This window comes from Cupressus sempervirens, chromosome 5, assembly GCF_028749045.1.
Source record: "Cupressus sempervirens isolate cs-2001-9-10 chromosome 5, ASM2874904v1, whole genome shotgun sequence".
NCBI lineage: Eukaryota > Viridiplantae > Streptophyta > Pinopsida > Cupressales > Cupressaceae > Cupressus > Cupressus sempervirens.
The window spans coordinates 427,864,950-427,886,011 of NC_143122.1; the positions used below are offsets into that span (position 1 = coordinate 427,864,950).

Consider the following 21,062-nt stretch of genomic DNA (forward strand, 5'->3'; position numbering starts at 1 on the left):
GATCTCCCTTCATAACTAAATCATCATTAGATTCATGATACTCATACAAATTAGAAATTTTGAATATTGGTGGAATATCCACATCTTTAGGTAATTTAACTTCAAAAACATTACCATTTTCAAACTTTCTCAAGATTATATAACACCCAAACTTCTTCATCTTCAAATTTCTATATGTTCCAATAGGACATCTATTCTTCTTCAAATGAATCAAAACTTGTCACCCACTACAAAATTATTATGTCACCTAGTCCTATCAACTACATCCTTATACTTCTATTTACTATGATCCAAAGTACACTTAAATTCGTCATGTGAAGTTTTCACAAAGTCTGCATAACCCTCTTCTTCAAAACATCTTTTCTTTTTTTGATGAAGACTCCTTAATAATCCCCCTATGATGCATGAGAGTAAAAATCTCAAAATGTGTCTTCCCAATACTCCTATTCACAAAATTTCTAAATAAAAACTCTTCTTGTGCCAACACTAGATCCCAATTACCTTGTCCATATCCAAATAAGCATCTCAACAAGTTACCAAAACTTCTATTCACACACTTTGTTTGTCCATTAGTTTGTGGATAAAATATAGAACTAAGCTTCAAATTCGTATTCATCCTTTTCCAAAGAGTCTTCCAGAAATAGTTGACAAACTTACTATCTCTGTCGAAAATGACACTCTTTGGTAAATCATGAAACCTTAAAATTTCCTTAAAGAACAAGCCATCCACATGAATTGTATTCAATGTCTTTCTACAAGGTATGAAATGAACCATCTTGAAAAATCTTTACACAAAAATAAAAATGGAATTATACCTCTTTGTGTCTTAGGCAACCCAAGAATAAAATCCATGTTAATGTCTTCCCAAGGTCTACAAGGAACATATAATGGTTTATATAATCATGACATATTTTGAAAATTTTGACACATTTCTAAACATCCTTATGTATCTGAGGCCAAAAGTACTTCTCAATGATCAAAATCACTCTCCTACCAACACTAAAGTGTCCCACAATTTGTCCACTATGTTTTTCCTTGATTGTATTATCTCTTATTGAACCTCTAGTGATGTACGAGCATCCGAGGTTCTTGAAGATTTTGGAATTTTTGGTGGAAGACTGGAGGTGCTCAACCATATCTCCGATATTTCTCGATTGGAGGATTGATTGAATGGGCTCAGTGGAGAATCTTGGTATTCAGTTGAAGCGTGTTACTCAGGAACAGAAGGGATGTTGCTTGGTCACTAAAGGAATTCAACAAAGCTTATGGTGCTCGATCTTTATTTTCTCAACCTATTCTATGTTTCTCGATAGGTATGATGGCTCAGCAATGCTTGGCTTGATCAGGAATGCTTAAGGGATCTCAATCATCATGATTGCTTGATATTTCTTGGTGATTTGGTTGATGCTCAATAGTGTAGTTTTTTGAATCGCATTTTTTACAGTTTGGATCGATCGACTTGGAGCATTTAATGCACATAGCATGTGATTGTGACATGGATTGATCATGAGGATGTGTGAGGACCTATTTGGGTCTTGTCTATTTATCCTATATGTATTTAATGATTGATGTAAGCCAACTTGTGGCATTTTATGTCCAGTTGGGCTCTAGAGTTTTCTATTTGCAATAAGCCAACTTGTGGTCATGCAAGTATTTAAGGAGGGCTTGGGCAGAGTTGTAGGCATTCAATCAATGGTGGAGGAGCATATATTCAAGTTTAAGATATGAAGTTGTGAATTTGTGAGAAGAGCTAGTAGTTGTGACTTATGAAATGAGGACATTGCTTGGTGGCTTGTGAGCACAAGTTTAGATCTTGTTGGAGGTTTCTGCCAACATGCTATTGTGTTACAGATATGGACTAGCTAGGGTTTGGGATTGGATTTGGAAGGATCTTGTAGAACTATTGCTTTGTATTTGGTTGTAAGTGGGAAGGCCCTACAACCTAACATATTGCATGTAATTAGTTATTTTATGAATAAAGAATTGAGTTTGGTATCAAATCTTGCATCTTGTGTTGTGTTTCCAATGTGTGATTAATTCCTAAGGGCTAGAACACCTCCTTTAGGGATTGTCTTGCCTTGTACGATGTCAGGTGGTATCAGAGAAAAGGATCACGTGGATCATAGTTTGATCTTTTTGTGGATTGTTCTTTTTGGAGTCATAGATATCTTGGTTGTAAGGTGGACGATCATGATTTTGACTTGCAATTGTAGAGGACATGCAAATGGATCTTGATATGAAAATATGGTTGTGAAGATGTAAGGTTGATCTTGTTGAGTGAAGGTTGGATCCAGTTGAAGATCTATTGTAGAAGGTTTGCAAAGATCTTGGAAGATGCATTCGAGAAGACCAGACCTTGGGATGATTGCCGATCTTAGTAACGTGGTGGAGACAAGGATAGATAAGGAAATTTTTCAAGTGGACGTTGCTTTTTCTAAATGAGTTAAGGAAAATAAAAAGGAAGTTGTATGCTACTGGAGTTGGAGTTTACCGATTTGGGAGAGTGTTGTCTAGCCGATTAGGAGACTTGTTTGAGAATGAAGAGGGGATGGAAAGGTTGAGGTAGAGGTTAGTTTTGTTGATCAGTTTGTGGAGTTTGATGCAAAACTTGTAGAGCAACTTGTGTTTGTTGCTAAAGAGGTTCCTGATCTTGTTGATGTTTGGATGGATTTTATTTCTTCATGACCAGTTGGTTGAGTCTAACATGGAAATTGTAGAACACTTGGTCGAGGACAATCAAGTTGTTGTGGGTAACAATTTATATATTGCAAAGCATCTTGGTGTTGAGAGTTTGGAATGTTTTGGTGATGGCTTTCATATTGTGGGTTTGGTTTTAGATCTGCCTATTGTTGCTGCAGATGTGGAGTTTGATTCTCTTGTCACTAAGATGGATTGTGGCGATAAGTTGCATGTCGAATGGTTAGTGGTTATATAGATGATTTTGGTGTTTGGATGGATGCCACGAGTTAGGGTGATTTACCGATTTGTTCTTTTGTATGTAATGGATTGGAAGACTTTGGCAAGAATAAAGTGGAAGTGTGGTTTTCATGAAGGAACAAAGTGTGTCACACACTTTTCTTTGTACCCTGAGAGTCTAATGTAGGGGCATCCAAGGTTCTTGAAGATTTTGGAATTTTTGGCCGAAGACTGGAGGTGCTCGACCATACCTTTGGTATTTCTCAGCTAGAGGATTAATCGAATGGGCTTGGTGGAGAAACTTAGTGTTTGATTGAAGTGTGTTACTCAGTCGAAGAAGGGATGTTGCTCGATCACTGAAGGAACTCAACAACAATTATGGTGCTTGTTCCTTATTGGGCTCGACATATGCTATGTTTCTTGATAGATGTGCTAACTCAACAATGCTTGGCTTGAGGGAGTTCAGTCATCATTCTTTCTTGACATTGCTTGGTGATTTTGTTGAAACTTGACAATGTGGTTTTTTGAATGGTATTTTGTGGTTTGGATTGATTGACTTGATGCATTTAATTCTTGTAACATGTGATTGTTATGTGGATCAATTGTGGGGATGTGTGTGGACCTATTTGGCTCTTATTTATTTATCCTACATGTATTTAATGATTGATGTAAGCCATTTTGTGGCATTTTATGTTTAGTTGGGTTCTAGAGTGTTTTATCTGTAATAGGTCGACTTGTGGTTGTGCAAGTATTTAAGGAGGGCTTGGGTAGAGTTATAGGAATTCAATCGATGATGGAGGAGTAGAGATTCAAGTTTTGGATATGAAGTTACAAATTTGTGAGTAGAGCTAATAGTTTTGACTTGCAAAATGAGGATATTTCTTGGTGGCTTCTGAACACAAGTTTAGATCTTGATGGAGGTTTCTATTAGAGTGCTATTGTGTGACAAATCTGGACTAGCTAGGGTCTTGGATTGGATATGGAGGGATCTTATAGAGATATTAATTTCTTTGTAGTCGATCATAATTGGGAAGCCCTTACAACCTGACACATTGCATGTAATCAGTTGTTTTATGAATACAAAATTGGGTTTGATGATCTTGCATCTTGTGTTGTGTTTATGTTGTGTGGTTAATTGTTGGGGGCTAGGACATCTCCTTTCGGGATTCTCGTACCTTGCACTACATCATCTAAGTATACACAACTAAATACCCTTAAACAACATGTCATCTTGAATGAAATAATCAACTCACTCAACTTGATTATATGTTACATGTGTCTTACAAGATTTACAAGGTTCTACAAAATCAAGATCAATCTCCTACAAAGTTTTCAAATAACCAAACCCAAGTACCTCAACTTTCATTTCAATTAAAAATTCCTTTTCTCGATCAATACATCTACAACTTTACTTGATTGTTCACTCCTATGTTTCAACACAAAAGTGAAGTTTTTAAAGTATTCAACCCACTTTATATGTCTTTGATTCAATTTGTCTTGACTAACAAAATAAATTGCAAAGGTTTATGATCAATATACAACATGAACTCATTAGGAATTAAGTAATGTATCCACTTCTTCAAAGCTTGAATAATAACACATAAATATTGAAAATAAAATAAGTACCTCTTATATGCATCATTTAACTTCCCATTATAGAAAAAAAATTGGTTTATCAACTTCCTGACTTAATATTCTAGAATTTCATTCCTACTTGCATCACAAACAACTTGATATATCTTACTAAATTTAGCCAAAGGTAATTTAGGTAATTCATGAGCTACCCTCTTTCTATTTTAGTATCTCAAAACTTATGTCAATCCCATGTGTCCTCTTGAACTATTGCTTATCATCTTTGATTGTGTCTATCATAACATTACAAACTTAACTGAAATTATTGATGAACTTCTATTAGAAACTATGTGATCCATGAAGAGATATAACTTCATCAAAACTCTTAGGTGTAGGCCAATGCAATATTGCATTAACCTTCTTAGGATATATCTTCAAGCCATCGATTGAAATGAAAAAAAACCCAAATAGGTTTTTTCCGCTTTCATGTAGGAACACTTGTTAAGGTTAATCAACAACTTTTCATCTTTAAATCTCTTTAACTTGCTTTAGGTGCATCAAATGATCTTCCTTACTCTTATTAAATATCATAATATCATCCAAATAGACAATCACAAACTTACCCAAGAATTTCTTCAAAACTTCATTCATCAATCTCATAAAAGTACTAGGTGCATTAGTCAAACCAAAAGGAATAACCAACTACTCACACAAAACTTTATTTGTCTTGAAAGTAATCTTTCACTCATCACATTTTCTTATTCTGATACTGTGATAGCCACTCTTAAAAGAAATCTTGGTAAAATATTTTGCTTCACTCAAGCAATCCATGATATCATCCATTATTGGTAAAGGAAATCTATAATTTATTGTATTTGTATTTATATCTTTGGAATCAATACACATATGCCATTCTCCATTCTTTTTAGGTGCTAACACAAGTAGTACTACACAAAGATTCAAAATTTATATGATCAAACCCCTTTGCAACAAATTTTGAACTTGTCTATTTAATTCTTTTTTCTCTTCCATTGTCAATTGATGTGGTGCTTTATTAGGACAACTAGCTCCTAGTATCAAATCCATACAATGACTAATAGTTCTAACTAGACATAACCCATCAAGTACATTACTTGAAATGATATCTTGAAAACCTAACATAATTTATTTAATTTCTTATGGTTTTTCATCTTCAATTCCCTTTTGAGTCTTCCTAGAAATCAAAGAAAAAAATATTCTCCTTTTTCAAATCCTTTATGAACTATTTCCCTTCAATCAAATAAAGTTTGAGAGTAGTGCAATTCTCACTCTTGGACTCTTTTGTCAAAAGCATAATACTTAATCTTTTCCCATTAGCCACAATAGTATATAATTGCCAAGATCTACCCAATAAAATATGTCAAGAATCATAGGCATAATACCATACAAGGCTTTATCGTAGTTTGAGCCAATTTTGAATTTTATTAGGCATTGCTCACCTGCCAATAAGTTATGCTCATCCTTGATTCAGGTAATATGATAAGTCGTTGGATACTTCATCCTTAGTAACTACAACTTTGTAACTAATTCCTCTAATGCTAAATTACCAGAACTATTACTATCATTGATCACCTTAAAACATTTACCTACAACCTTACATCTAGTTTTGAATAAGCTTTTCTTCAAAATAGGATCTTCAATAAATTCTTAATTCCACAAGATTCTTCTGACCATCGGGTTCTCTCCTTCTTCATGTCCATTCAATGAATCTAGTGAATCTTCTTGCACCAATGCATTTATGCTATGACTATCAACTTTCTTGTTTGAATCAAGACATTCAAATGCATGTGACCTTCTCCACACTTGAAACAAGTGACCTTAAGCCAAGCCCTATCTTGTCTCTTGTGATTACTACCCCTTGAATAACTTCCATAGTTTCCTCTACCTCTATATGACTATCTTCTTTCCATTATGATTTAGTGTTGTCTTGATTAGGCTTGTCTTGATCTAGGTAGGATCTGCTACTCTCAACATAAGATCTACCTCTTCCTCTAGGAAATCTACTACTTCTACCTTGTTGCCTCTGCTCACGCATCTTGTTCAACTATTCTTATGCTTTTAATGAAAATTGATATGCTTCCTCAATACTATTTCATCTTGTATGGAAGTCTTGAATCCATTGAGGTATCTAGAAACCCTTTTTGCTTCATCATCAATGTGTCTAGATCTGGTATCCAACTTGTAGAATTTCTCAATGTAATCCTTCACAGTCATGTCCTTTTGCTTCAACTTTTGCAATTTCTTCAACATGTTAACTTGATATCACCAGGAATGAATTTACCTTTCAACTTATCAACCATCTTAACCAAAGTCTTAATCCTCTCCTCCACTCTTCTCCAACTATCAGGTTGCAAATGTTCCCACCATAAAGATGCAAGTCCTTTAAACTATGTACTCACAATCTTCACCTTCTTATCAATTGATTTATTCTCACACTCAGAGTACTTTTCCATCTCAGAGATCCAATATAACAATTCATCAACATCAAGCTTAAAATAATAATGAGGATCAAAATGTGGTTTGGCATTCACTCTTGTCAAGGATTATAAGAATCTTCACCACTTCGATCAAGATCAAGAACTTTCTTTTCCACTTCCTCAACTTCATATTCCCTAACATCCTCAATAGGTATTCCTCTTCTTTAGGATGTTTCAACTGCTTCAAACCTAGCTTCAATTTGTCTCAAGATATCCATGATAGTAGGGTCTCAATTTCCTCTTCTACAAACCATCTTTATAGCCCTATGCAAGCTATGGGTCAAACATAAGTTTGCAACCCTACAACCACCCCAATTAAGATTTTGCAAGATCACTACCCTTTGTAATTTATAGGTCAAATTTGACACCCTACAAATGACACAATCCAAACTTAGTTAACTTCCACAAGGAATAAAACCTTCACTCTTATACGACTTGACAAACCAATGATGGAGAAATCCTTAATATAGATGTGCAACCAAGCAACAAGAGTAAACATAGGGAAGTAATGACAACAAGAATGAGAGGAACACATGATTTAATAGATTATATGTGGATCCAAAGATTATTTGCCTATAAACATGTTTGACAACAAGCCTAACTAGTTTTAGCCTTCAATTATAGACTTGATCCAATGTGCGATAAAAAAATGCTTGAGAGCTTAACATCCGGATCTCCCTACTATCTTCTACCTACTTGATACTTCGTGAACATTACCTATACAACCATTGTGACATGCAAGTTAGAGATAATAAAATCACAATTTCCAATAATTAGGAAATACATTACACATATAGGTTTGGCCCCCAAAGATAAGACGAGCGATTAAACAACAAAAAATATAAGGATGTATGAGCCAAGATATAGGTCCACACATGATCCAGGAATCACCATGAAGAGCCATGAATCATCACAAGTAAGAATAATCTTTGCATAATCGAACTACCACACAATGCTTAAGTTGGCAATTGAGAACAAGCTACCTGAGGATAAATAAATTGGAACTCGAAAGATACAAAATCATAAGATATGCAATCATACGACAATGATCCAAGATGTCTCTCCTTCAAGAATCCAACATTACGTACGCTAAAATGCACAGACAAAGAATTGCACACACAAAGAACAAAATAGACAAAAAAAGACAAAACAAAACATAACAAAATGATGCAAGATTTTCAAGAACCCAAGATGCTCCTACAACATGTTTGCTTCTAGGTTTTTTTGAATATCTTATATGAACTTATTGTAAAGGGTTTCAGGTCCCTTCAAAACTCGTTTTATCATTAATAAAAAACTTACAGAGTTGTCAACTTACTTAGAAAAATCAACACAACAAAGACTTGGAGATAATTAACTTGTTTTGATTTTTCAAAGCTAGCATTCACACATAAAATGCAAACAAAAGGGGGAAATTGATGAGAGTATAAAGGCTTTGGTAAAAGCAATGGTTATCCAAACCTTGTTAGTTATTGACGTAGTTACTAAAACATATAAACATATCAATATGAGTGAAAATGACTAAGGAATCTTTTTAAGAAAACCAAAGACTTAATGAACCTTGTGAGGACATTTAAATACTTCAAAACATTTTTGTGAAGGGAATAAAGGTTTTTAAGTGATGAAGAAAATGGGCTAATACAATGACAAAAAGTGAAACTAGGTGTTCAAAGTAATGAAGAAAATGACTTTTGGTAATCTTCCATTTCATGAGCACACTCATCGTATAAAAGACTTGATGAACCTTGTCAGGACATTTAAATACTTCAAAACATTTTTGTGAAGGGAATAAAGATTTTTAAGTGATGAATAAAATGAACTAATACAATGACAAAAAGTGAAACTAGGTGTTCAAAGTTATGAAGAAATTGACTTTTGTAACCTTCAATGGGCCCATTCATCGTATAAAAGGGCAAGTGGCTCTATGAATCTTGAAAAATATTGTTAACCTTTGAAAAATATTGACATGTCCCATCCCTTCAATTTGTATTGTCCCATCCTTTCATTTTGTATGTTATAATATGACGAAGAAAATGGAAGAAAACAATATACACCAAATAAATTTAAGTGTTTAGATAACCTCAAGGTTGATATGTTCGCACTAAAGTCCTCACCAAAGGGGGTGTCGTGGAGCCCTCATTGTGAGATTGGCAGCTTGAATTTCACACATCAACCATAGGTTGGATTAAGTCAGGAAATAGAGGAGGGTCCACGTGGTCAAAGGAGGATACGCCAACATCAAGAGGTGGAGTTGGGTACACCAAATTTGAGGCGGCCAAATTTGCAATAAGAGCCTCATAATTAGTCTTCCCCACACCACAAGAAGAAACAAGAACGAAAGGTGCCACAACACCACCTAATTCTAGCATAACTCCCACAACTGGCATTCCATCCAAATGTGAAGTACACCTAGAAGCCGTAGGGTCAAATTGATCATTGCAAAGGGAGTCGATGTAGAGGCGAGAATAACTACTGCAACCATTTTAACTCTGCGTCAAGATTTAAACGTTATGTGATATGCATGTCATTTTTAAGGGAGAATAACCATCTATGAGAGAGCTCTACGAGGGTGACACATAGATGTCGGGTAATTGAATTTGACAAATGTGTAGTAATGTCAAATATATATATGTTGGTGTGTACGATATATGATTAAATATATAGGATGTGCATGGATAAATTAAAATTTAGGAAAATAATCGCAATCTTACACAATTATATTATTTTTTTGTCATTATGTAACTATATTAATACACTTTCTCAAACATTAAATGCAAAAATACATAGAAAATGTATGTATATGCAAATTTTACCATCATTGTTACAATGATTATAAAAATAATAAAAAGTTAGGTTCCTAACATTAAAAGTCTTTGGAAATTATCCTGTAGCAGTGCAATCTCCTATTATGAAGCCCTCAATGCCTCTTGTCGTCTTCATTTAGCTTTGGTTCCTTGTCTGTTGATGGCTTCAATAAGCCTCTCCATTAGATCTAAGGCAGCTGTTAACCCTCATTGTACCTCAGATTTCTCTTCAAAGTTATCATTGAGCAACCTACCCTCTAGGTCTTGAAGCGTTTGAAGAACCTCACCCAAGGCATTATCTCTCAATTTGACATTCCTCCTACCTCTTCTACCCAAAGTCATTTGAACTCCTTTCTGAGCCATCTTTTCAATCACCGCACTTACACCAAACTGATGCAGGAACTACCATAAACCTGCAACTCATATTTCACATTCTGGAACAAGTAGGGAAAATCAAAGAAACATAACTTTGCCCTCATATTGATTAATCTATTCATTATTCTCTGCTACCACAATATCTCTTACTTTTCCAGCATAAAAAACTGAATCCACAGCCATCGTCCCTTTTATTCTTAGATTTTCCCGACAAGAAACTCCCCCGTGGTGGTGACAACCCACCAGCTACCATAAATTACAACTAAGCCTAACTCTCTCTGCCCCTACGTAATCCCCAACAACTCAACTCAAACAGGACTCTCCACCAAAACTAGGACAGACCAGTCCAACTCAACTGGATGAGCTGGCATGCAGTCTTATCTAGACTCCCAAATGACTGGACTAAACATTCCTTAGTTCCCAACTTAAACGAAGCTATTACTGGGACAACTGTTACACAATGCTCTGCATTGGTATGTATTAGCATAAGAGAGTGCCCAAAAGCAACGGGAAATAAAAATGTATGTGCAAAGAAACTTTAAAAAAACATGTGGATAGGACAATTTGGAAGGAAAACAAAAATACATCACCAAACATCTCAATCCCATATATGACCATACACCAAAGAACAACATAAGAATGGAAATAAAATGAAAAGAAAAAATGTTACTGCTTAAATAAGAGCTAATTCACGTCGACTGAGATGTGAAACTTAAAGATATATGATACATAAGGAAGATTGGGTATAAAGATGATATTGTTATTGGGCTGAAGCAGTGGAAATAGAATGACTTTACAATATGGGATATTTAGCCTAATAAGTTATTTAAATCAATTACCATATGGAACTATATGTGAATACTATATTGGCAGTGATCTTGTGTTCTCCACCCACATTCAAACCCCTGCTACTGTGATTACCAATCCAATGTGCTTGTGGGTTTGAGCCCCAACTTCGTGATAAGGGGATGAGGCCTCTCATTTGTGGCTTCACAAGTTCATAGATCCAGATCAAAAGCGTTTCACGTGACCCTGAAGGGCGTGTTGTGTTAGCATCACCTATCATGATCAAAAGTTCACCAGGCATTTCTTTAAAAACAAGGAGTTGCAAATTTACTGATCAAAATAAGGTAAAAGATCCAAGATTCAGAAGGAAAAAGATATTTAGTTACCATCATGTTCTAGGCTTTTCTATTTCACTTTGCAGGCTTATCTATTTGATGTCTATCCATAAGTCCCATTGACAGTTTGGCTTCATAAACTTTATTAAAAGCACTCACTCTTTCCATAACCGAAAAAAAAGGAAATTTACACGGAGCTGCCCTTCACTAAAATGACCAAGTAGCAATCTCAGGTAAGAAAAATAATCTTCAGCAGAAGAAACCACAATGCCCTCAAAATCGCTTGTTGCCAAATAGTCTCTACGTATATATGAATTTACTTCTCTATACATAGAAGGAAATAAAACTGGGGTACATGCACTAGCCTTGTCTTGGTGACCCTGCTCTTACTGTCAGCCAAGACAAGAAAGTGTATAAGGAGTGAAGAGTACTTGTTTGAGTCCGCCATATGCATGTCTCACAAGGTTACAGAAAACCTACAAAAAACACCGCTCAAATTTCTTCTACCAGAATACGATGCAGTTTCATTTTGCAATTTGTAATAGAATGTGATACTAGTGGACAAAACGAAGCTGAGTTTTCCACATTTGATAGTTTCTCCAACCAGATGTCAATCCTAAATAGACGAGGGGAATTTTTGCCCAGAACTAAGCATACTCATTGCATTCTATGGTGAGGAAAGGCTGGATGTTGTCACATGGTGTTCCCTGCAGACGAAAAAACGTATCCAAGCAGCTTTGCAATCCAGCCAATGATAGAGGATATTTATTGCTGCTTTGGTTGTGGATGAAATTTTTTACTACTAATTATTCAAGAAAGATGATAAAATTCATAACTTCATTAAGGTTCAACTTGTTAGAAAACAATAATATTGGTTAAAACTGCACCATGTTCATGAAGATCTTGAGAAGACAATCAAACACGATGAACATCTCATATTTTAAAAGAATGAAGTACTTGATTGCTTCTCATAACAATTCACCATACGTGAATCACTCCATGAAATTATAAGGGAACAACTTCAATTGACTAGGATAGAATGAATTTATCGTAATTCAAATGCATATTGATACAGCCTATATAAATTTCTTCCATCATGCTGTCTTACAGTGAGCAATCCATTAAAGGAAATGCCAATAATCACCTCTTAGCTAGAAATTTTTTTTCCAATGACAGGGTATATTGAAACATTTTAGTTGCTAGCATCATATTGATTGTTTGAAAGAATATGTCAATTAGGGGAAGCCCCTTCAAGCTGATCACTACTTGAGATATTTACGGGGGCAACCTCTTGGGGACAACTTATCGAATACAATGAAAAGCAGCATTGGGAGCATTTCTTTGTACAGTTCAGAGTTGCCCCATAAAGTCAAAACAAGCCATTAATCTGGCCGATATAACTCTGCCAATGCTTACAGAGATATTAAGGGTATTATCCTCTTGTTTACAGTTTGTAATGCAACACAGTATATCCTAATTTGTTACAAAATGGTACCTGGAATCAACATAGCTTTCAACATCCCAAAGAAAACTACCAAAAGTAACAGCCTCCAACACCAGGCTAGTCAAGCCCGAAAAGCTTATCTGAATGACTTCGTCATTTGAAGCTGCTGCTGACCCAGATACAATCTGGATCTCAGGCCTTCCGAACAAGGCCTCAGAATGCCTCTCAATTATACCGACTCCTTCCTTTGACCTCATTGTAGCATACCTCTGCAATGTATTTTGATCAAAAGATACCACATATGCTCTCAACTTACAATGACTAACATTACTGAATTGTGATCCTGTAGGATTTTCTGAACCGCGCACTGATGCTGATGTGACATCTGGGGGCAAGTCACCAACCTTAAATTCATCTGCACGAATATTGCTGACATCACCTTCTTCATTTGATCCAAAAGGAAGCATTTTCATGTTTTTCTCGAGTTGAAAACGTTGATCCACCCTTCTTAAAAAGTATCCATACATAACAGAAGCTGCATATACTTGTCCTACTCGCAGCTTGCTGATTTGAGCGATAGCATTTGTGTCTAACAAGCGATTCCCAAGAACAAGGGAAAGGTGATTCTTGATCATTTCAAAGGCTTCAGGAGAATGCACCCTCTCAAGCTTGTGGTCTTGCTTAGGCCATGTATCCACTCTACCAGTAACAGGATCAGCCTCAGAAACACTTGATATCAATGAAATCCCAGCATCCATAAACTTTTGGACAATAAGAGCATAAAGTGTTTCTTCAAGTGCCTTTCGCCTTTCTGCAGCCTTCAACTCTGCAATCCTCCTAAAAACTCCGACGAAACCCAAACTCAGGCTTCTCAATACGAAAATATTGAGCCAAACGGAAAGCAAGATGTGACATTCAAATACCATACTGCTTCTAGAACATTAGAATACAAAGCATTCAACTAACCTGTATAAAACAAGTTCTGTGCCCGATGTTGTGGGAGGCTCCTGTTGAGCAGCTGCATCACGATCAGCAATAAGGCTCTCCAACTGTTGTTCAGCTGCTGCAGGAAGAAGATGAGGATGGTCCTTTAAAAGCTGAGAAAGAAGTTGACCAGTAGGTGACTCCATCTGAAGAGGAGCAATAGGTTTACTAGTTTCCCCTGGGTTTCCACCAGCTCTAACAACCAAAGAATGCTCTTTTCTTCTCTTTGAGAATGCACATAACTGTCTCCATTGCATGCATGGTACTGAAAACTGTAATTTATAAGGCAAGGGAAACATCAAAAATAAGAATAAGGATGGCCATTCAGTACAATACTGTTTCGTGTGTGTGAGCATCACCTGATGCTGTGAGTGCGAAGTATACCATTCGGGCTTCCTAGGCATAGAGTCTATGAACCACTATTCACAATAGATGGGTCATATACGCAAAGTCAATATAAAGACAAACTTGAACTCACAGAAAATGATAATCGGAATTATAAATGCAAGATTGTGTCACAGAAACAAGATTAAAATGACCTTAGTTCTCATTTTTCAAGCAATCTAGTCATTAGGATCTGTTTGAGCCCTGATCTTTGCCCCCTCAAAAACCAAATCAAAGTTAAAGACATCTCTAATTCTAGAACATAAGTGGCATGTGCCTTCAGCTAAATATATGGTGATCTGGAAGAAGAGGTTTACATAGATCGACTAGATGGGTTTTAGCTCTTTTAAGGATCCAAAACGGCTTACAGACTCAAAAAGGTTTTGTATGCTCTCAAAAAATGCTCAGCTAAATATATAAGGCCAAACAAACATAAAAGAATCAAGCATGGATCCAGACAACATTAACAAAAAGTGCTCAGGCTTCAGAAAAATCTCGAATTCCATCTGAATAGCTGCTTTATCTCAATTAAAAACCTTGCATAAATCCAGGCCTCTTAACTGTTTAGCCTGAATGGCATATACCTTGCATTAAATTATTTCACTGACATTAAAGTTTTTACCAAGGAACTGAAAAAATCTTTCGACTGGAACAATTTTATCCAAACGCAATTTTATGTTAGCTGCTGAAATTTGAGGCGCCAGAGACCCCACAGATTGCAAAATTTGCTACTTATTTTTAAGCACCACTCATAAATGATATTTTTATATGTAAATTTTAACAATATTTGTGGCGAAGGGAAAATAATGGCGCAGACATGAGGCATGCTTATTTCCTATTATTAGTGTTTAAAGTTTAAACAGCTGCTTCTCCATTAGAATAGGAAAAAGTTTCACTTTACTTTTTTCCCTAATCAAAACGTTACATAGGAAGACTCCGTAAACATGAACCGTGCATATACTGCCGCATGGGGGCAAGGTTTTATCACTCACAATACTTTGATGCAGGTAGTCCCCTGAAGGATTCAAATCCTGAACAGGGCTAAAAATAATCTTGCATTGGCTGCTGAGATTGGCAGCTAACCGAAAATATAAATTAAGTAAAATGGTTACTCAGAAACTAAAGTTATGAAAAAATGTTAAAAGTCCTAAAAACTGGCAGCTAAGCTACGATTTAATCTTTTAAAAGGCAGATTATTGCAAAATGTTCTAAATTTTAAAAAGTAGCAAAGGAACCAAAGATTTGATAATTTTCGAAAAAACATATTCCAGCAAAATGACGAAAATCTCAAAGATTAGTAGCTATCCTCAGAATTTCATATTTTATAAAACAAACTGTTCAAAGATCCTAACAATTATCAGATAAGATAAATAAAATTTATGAATTTTTTTTCGAACGGCAGAATGTTCAAATTCCTTAAAAGTGAGAGAGCTGCTGAAGATTTTTCAATTTACAAAGTCAAATACAGAAGTTTTCAATAAATTTAAAATAACTAACTTAATCTAAGGTTCATGGGATCATGACGGTTATTGAGCAATTTCAAACCCCAACAAAGATAAATTGCTTGGGTGTGGGCGTGACTCTACAGTATCACAACTATTTAGGCAAAATTCTTTCTAAACAATTTTAAAATTAAAAATTACTTAACATTCTCACTATATGATACATCCAGTTTTAAGGAAAAGAAAAGAAAAACAAATAGAATTGGTATCTACCTTCAAAGGGGCATGAGTAAAACCAGAGTTTAGGTGTACCGCTACACATCCCTTGTTACTGAGATGACAGCCGGCCTTAACAACTCCACTGCCAAGACCTTGCATTTTCAGATCAAAAACCTGAATTCCCACCAAACAAAATCAGAAAACAGGAACACGCATTCAAAACCCTCCATACCGATTCCAGAACTACCATAACGAAGATACAAAAAATTAAGAACTGAATGCTTACCCGGCACTGAACTGCAGACGACATGGCTACCAATCTGCCGATACAATTCCCTGATTCACAAAATGTCTCGAGACTTATCAGCGATACGAAGGACTATTTATCGTCCGTATTGTTTCCAGAAGGTGCGTGCACTTGTAGACCACAATTTTTTTCAATGTGGTTTAACGTGTGAGACGTGGCAATCGCCAGAGTGCTGTGCTGCTGTTCAGAATTTAATCCCAATTTGATGAATAAAAAAATGTCCTTGATTTTTTATTTAATTCAAGATCCGCTCACTTTGGCGTTTTGCAGATGTTGACTACTGACTGTTGTTCTCCAATGCCGGCGATTGAAAGCAGTTTTCACACAAAAAATAATAATTATGAGTTTTTAAAGAAAGTACGAGATGCCTTGTTCGAACATAGCATTTGTATTACGGCATAATAAGAAGACGATTTATATTTTTATTAATGGTTTATTGCTGTGATGAGGGAAAGTCCATTTTGTCTAGCGTGTTAGTAAGAACACTTAGAAGTGGATCCACCTTGTATCTATTTAAAAATTACACTCGAAAGTGATTGATTAAGTGGAAAACAACAAATATTAGTAGTTTATTATGTTAGGATTTATGACTAATATCAAAGTTTAAATATACTTCTTAATTAATTTGTGACAGTTCAAACAGTATAAAAATATTATTAAGAATAGGAATCTTGAAATGGTCTTTCCGTCTTTTCTATTTTAAATAGTAAAGTTGTAGTTTTAATATTATTTTAGGGATTGTCTAATTTTGAACATGGTCATTCATGTAGATGTATTGAAGACGCTGTCATCCTAAGAGGGACAAGTCTAGAGAAGTGTGTATACATATATATTAATAAAAAATAAAGTTTTATTATATTCTAAAAAGAATTTGGGATAATTTAACAGTTTAAAATATTAAAAAAAAAAAGAATTTTGGAATGATTCTTGTACTATTTTCTGTTAAAAATAATAATGTTAGAGATATTCTAATTTTGGATATGATTGGTGATGTACATGTATTTCAAGATGTTCTCATTCTAGCGAGAATGTTATATTGGATATAGATCTCTTAGGTTCTTTCATTTGTAATGTCTTTACACAAGTTGTTTGTAATATACTCAATTGATTAGGATCAAAGGTTGGTTACATATTTTTGGGGCGGTTTGTTGTACATAGGGATGTTTTAGTCTTTGTTTGATGGTTCTTCTAATCCCACTAAGAATGTCTAATATCTAAATAAAATACATGTTATAGCATTCAAATCTCAAATGAAATGGTTGGACATTATCCTTACAAAAGTTTACATTTAGTCATATCATTTAGGTAGAAGGTCTTGAAGGAAGAGGTGAAATATTCCATGTTGGGTTTTCTGATGAAGGCATAAATCACCTGGAGACAACCAATGTCACTAGAAAATGAGATGCAATAAGAAATACCAATAGTTTGATGGTAAAGAAGACTGCAATAACTTCGTTATAAAGGCAAGGGAAAATACAATGGACACAAAATAGGACATGTGTCCTAGTAACATTCAAGAGTAGGTGGAAAGAACTACCAGGTGGAAATAACAATGCCCATTGCAAATGAAAACAACTAATTGTGCTTAAGTTAAACATAAGCAAGAGTAAACAATATTTACTCTAACATGGTTTGATATATGTTATTGACTTTTCCCTGTTTAGGGGTGAAATAGAGGTCAATGAATTTAACAATGTAAACTATGTGAGATGAATTTATTAACTAACCACTTCTACACTAACATTCAAAAATACAAACGAAAGAGGGGCTTCCAAACACAAATCTCAATATAATCCAAGTTAGATTAACAAAACTCAAAGGAAGAAAGGGATGCCAATGCTAAACCCAAATTACATCAAGAAAGTATGCAAGCAAGTCATCTTCCATGCAATGTTAATTCGATTAAAGAAGTATAAATGTAAATGTGAAATTGAACTAAATGATGAAATGAGAAGAGTAAGCTAGATATAGGCGCTAAATATATGCAATCGACCCAATTAAGCTACAAAAATAGGTCTAAACAAAAAAGTAAAATAAATGATAAAGTACTCACCTTAAAATGTGCAAGGGAATATGTCTTTTCTTTTTGAAAATCGTGGGAACCTGTGACTAAACTTTGGACTACGAATTCACAATCATAATGGAAAACTTGGAAATTTTTTATTTTTTTCAATCCTCCAAGAAGATGTTGACCTAGAGGTAAAGTGTCTGGACAGTTTATGGGAAGATGGACATGTTCCTAGGACATAGTAGCGAAGTCAACCCAACTTCTTGTAAAATGTTTTAGTGATTAGTTTTCAAATTTGTGGTTGTAATTCAGATAGTTTTATTTTGGTTTGATGAAGGTTTGCCTTGGTCAAGCCCTAGATTTAGGAATCAACCTTGAAATTGAAATTTAAAACATGAAAGGAAATCAAGACAAATATAAGTATTCACCTTACCTAAAGAAACCCTTGTCAATAACGATTTACAATGTTTGTGTGTTGTCAATGTTGAATTTGTAATTAAAGATATAAGAAATCTCCACAAATGCAATGGATCTACCAAAACCTTATCATGGAGCCATGGATGTATATGACCATAAATGAAGAAGATGGTGAATTATTCAATGTGGATCTCCTCCTTTGATGGCCAACAAAATGCTAGATCTCGAAGAAGAAATTCTCACAAAGGATCCTTGAATCTTTGAATGCTTGATGGAAATCTACTTTTCTTGAATGCTTGAATTGCTTAGATGTCTTGTTCATGTCCTCATGATGCAAAAATGAGGTACATAGGCTTCCTTATATAACTAATTGACTTAGGTTGACTTATTCCAGAACAAGTTGACTTGAGTTAAGTTATTCTAGGGTTGGCCCACAAGGAGCTAACCTCAAGATCGTAGAAACTGTAGTGATGAAAATGAAAGAAACTAGATGAAATAGGAGAAAAATATGACTGAGAATGAATCCATCCATGGTCCATAAGGTCACTAAAGGATGCACGATAAAAGGTCTTAAATGATGGGTGATTCCATTTTAAGATGTACATTTAGTCCCCACTTTAGTTGGAGTATGAGTTACCTCAAACTCATGATAAAGTAGATCAAAAGAAGACAAAGTCGATCTCATCATGACTAAGGAGACAAAGAAACCATCATGCCCCCAATAGACTTGATTCTACATCATATCCAAAATCCTAAAAAGAGAGATGTTGATGAGAAAAAGTGTAGCCACTAGCCCAATAAGGTTTGTGTTCCTTATTGTGAACTACAAGAAAAAAGAAAGGTGTGTTGCAACAAGAGATGCCATTAAATGATCTAGAAAGTGTGTGAGCTACTAGTCAACCCATCAAATATGAACTACATGGTCTAGCAAGTGTGTGTGGTATGCTAGTCAATCCATCCAAAAGACTCCTTCCCATAAAAACTCCATGTCACAAAAGAAGAATACAAATATGAATTGTGCATAAGGATTTGTGTGTCCTTAAAGGATAAAAACAAGATCAATTTTCCCAAAATGTCAAAAGTCCAAAGAAGGATCAAACAAAAATGATTAAGCCTACCAGACTATTATTAATCCAAAGACGAATCAAAAGTAAGGATCAAGCCTCCCAAACTATTAGTATTCCAAAGAGAGATCCAAAAGAACAACAAAGATCAAGCCCTCATAAACTTTCAATAGTTCAGTAGAGGAAACCAAATTGCCAAAGTGCATGTGTGCATAAGTGAGTAGAGTGTATTCCCCCACATCAAAGAAATTGAGAACACATAAACAAGAGCAATAGATTTAAAATAAGCATACATGTATCCATTTGAAATGTTTGACTATAAAATTCCCCAAAAAGAGAGCATTTCAAGGGAAATAAAAATATGAAAAAAAGAAAACACAAAGGGATCTACTAATTTTGGGGTTAGTATGATCATATGATAATATGTAATATTATATCAAGTATTAAATGCCATCATTCTCTAAAGGAATTATAACTATAAAATAATGGAGAAAAAGTCATGTAAGAGATACAAAGAAGAGTATTTTTGGGCCAATAACTCAGAGACCAAAAATAATCAATTATAGCATGTTGCAAGCATCCAAGTGGACTATACAAGGGAACATGCATGAAGAATCATCTAAAGTAACCTAGACGAGATAAAAAAAAAATAATACATCACAGGGGAAAACACAACATGGAAACACAAAGACTACCATGCTAGAGAAGTCCACTTCAAGCATGATGCTTGACCTCCTCATCTTAGTCTATATCATTAAAAAAAGGTGGGAAAATCACAAGAGGAACAACATCTAACATAGTAGGAATCGCAACCAGATCCAAGAAAGGACTCCGATGAGAGTTATTGTGCTCGACACTAGGAGTGAGTGTTAACTATTTCAAAAGCATGTAAGGAAAATAATAATCCATATAATTTATTATCACTAACATGAGCATTACAATTACCATAAAGAGTATCTTCCATATTAAGATTAGTAGAATTTAAAATATGAACATAACCATCAGGTTTATTCATTCACGTGCTATTACTACGATTAACTTCCTCTAAAGGATCAAGCATGAGTTGATCAAAGAAAGGCACAAACTAAGTTTAAGATGCATTTTGAGAAGCAAGAGTGTGATCCCTGGCCTCAACTTGATGATTCTTTTAATGCTTACAAGAACATTGATTGTGAATGGTTCTACGAGATAAACTTAAAGGATTAGGATCAACAGACATGGGTTCCAAAGAGAAAAAAACTATGAGTTGAAGAATGGTAGGAAAAGGAATAAGTGGGGTAGCAAGAGAGCTACATGGGGGTAAAACTTAGGAAAGCTAAGCTTAAGAATATTTTCTACCTTATATTGCTAATAGGATCAATAAACATGATCAGGAGGGTATGTGGTTTTTGAGGGAGAGATAGCCAATATTAATCTATTTCAGCGTAATCTTGAGGATGTGAGAGTTTATAAACAGAATGATTAATGATGAAAATTTTCCATCATGGGG

At 35.0% G+C, this 21,062-nt stretch overlaps 1 protein-coding gene across 1 annotated transcript; it reads right to left on the reverse strand.

Moving 5' to 3' along the window:
• Positions 1–12,348: 12,348 nt before the first annotated feature.
• On the reverse strand, positions 12,349–16,132 carry LOC149556617 (UV-B-induced protein At3g17800, chloroplastic-like). The gene is made up of 4 exons (XM_089831020.1): positions 16,064–16,132; positions 15,832–15,951; positions 13,715–14,004; positions 12,349–13,585 (listed from the first exon to the last, which is right to left on the reverse strand). Exons 1-4 carry the CDS (start codon positions 16,085–16,087, stop codon positions 12,778–12,780), a joined length of 1,242 nt encoding a protein of 413 aa, XP_089687146.1. The 5' UTR covers positions 16,088–16,132; the 3' UTR covers positions 12,349–12,777.
• Between the last annotated feature and the right edge of the window lie 4,930 nt (positions 16,133–21,062).

Bases quoted from the DNA above. Each gene is read 5' to 3' on its own strand.
- LOC149556617 (XM_089831020.1), bottom strand. From the start codon at position 16,087: ATGTCGTCTGCAGTTCAGTGCCGG. The intron at 14,005-15,831 runs GTAGATACCAAT...TATAAATTACAG, and splicing joins TTACTCATGCCCCTTTGAAG to TTTTCAGTACCATGCATGCA. The intron at 13,586-13,714 runs GTTAGTTGAATG...CGGAGTTTTTAG, and splicing joins ACAGAACTTGTTTTATACAG to GAGGATTGCAGAGTTGAAGG.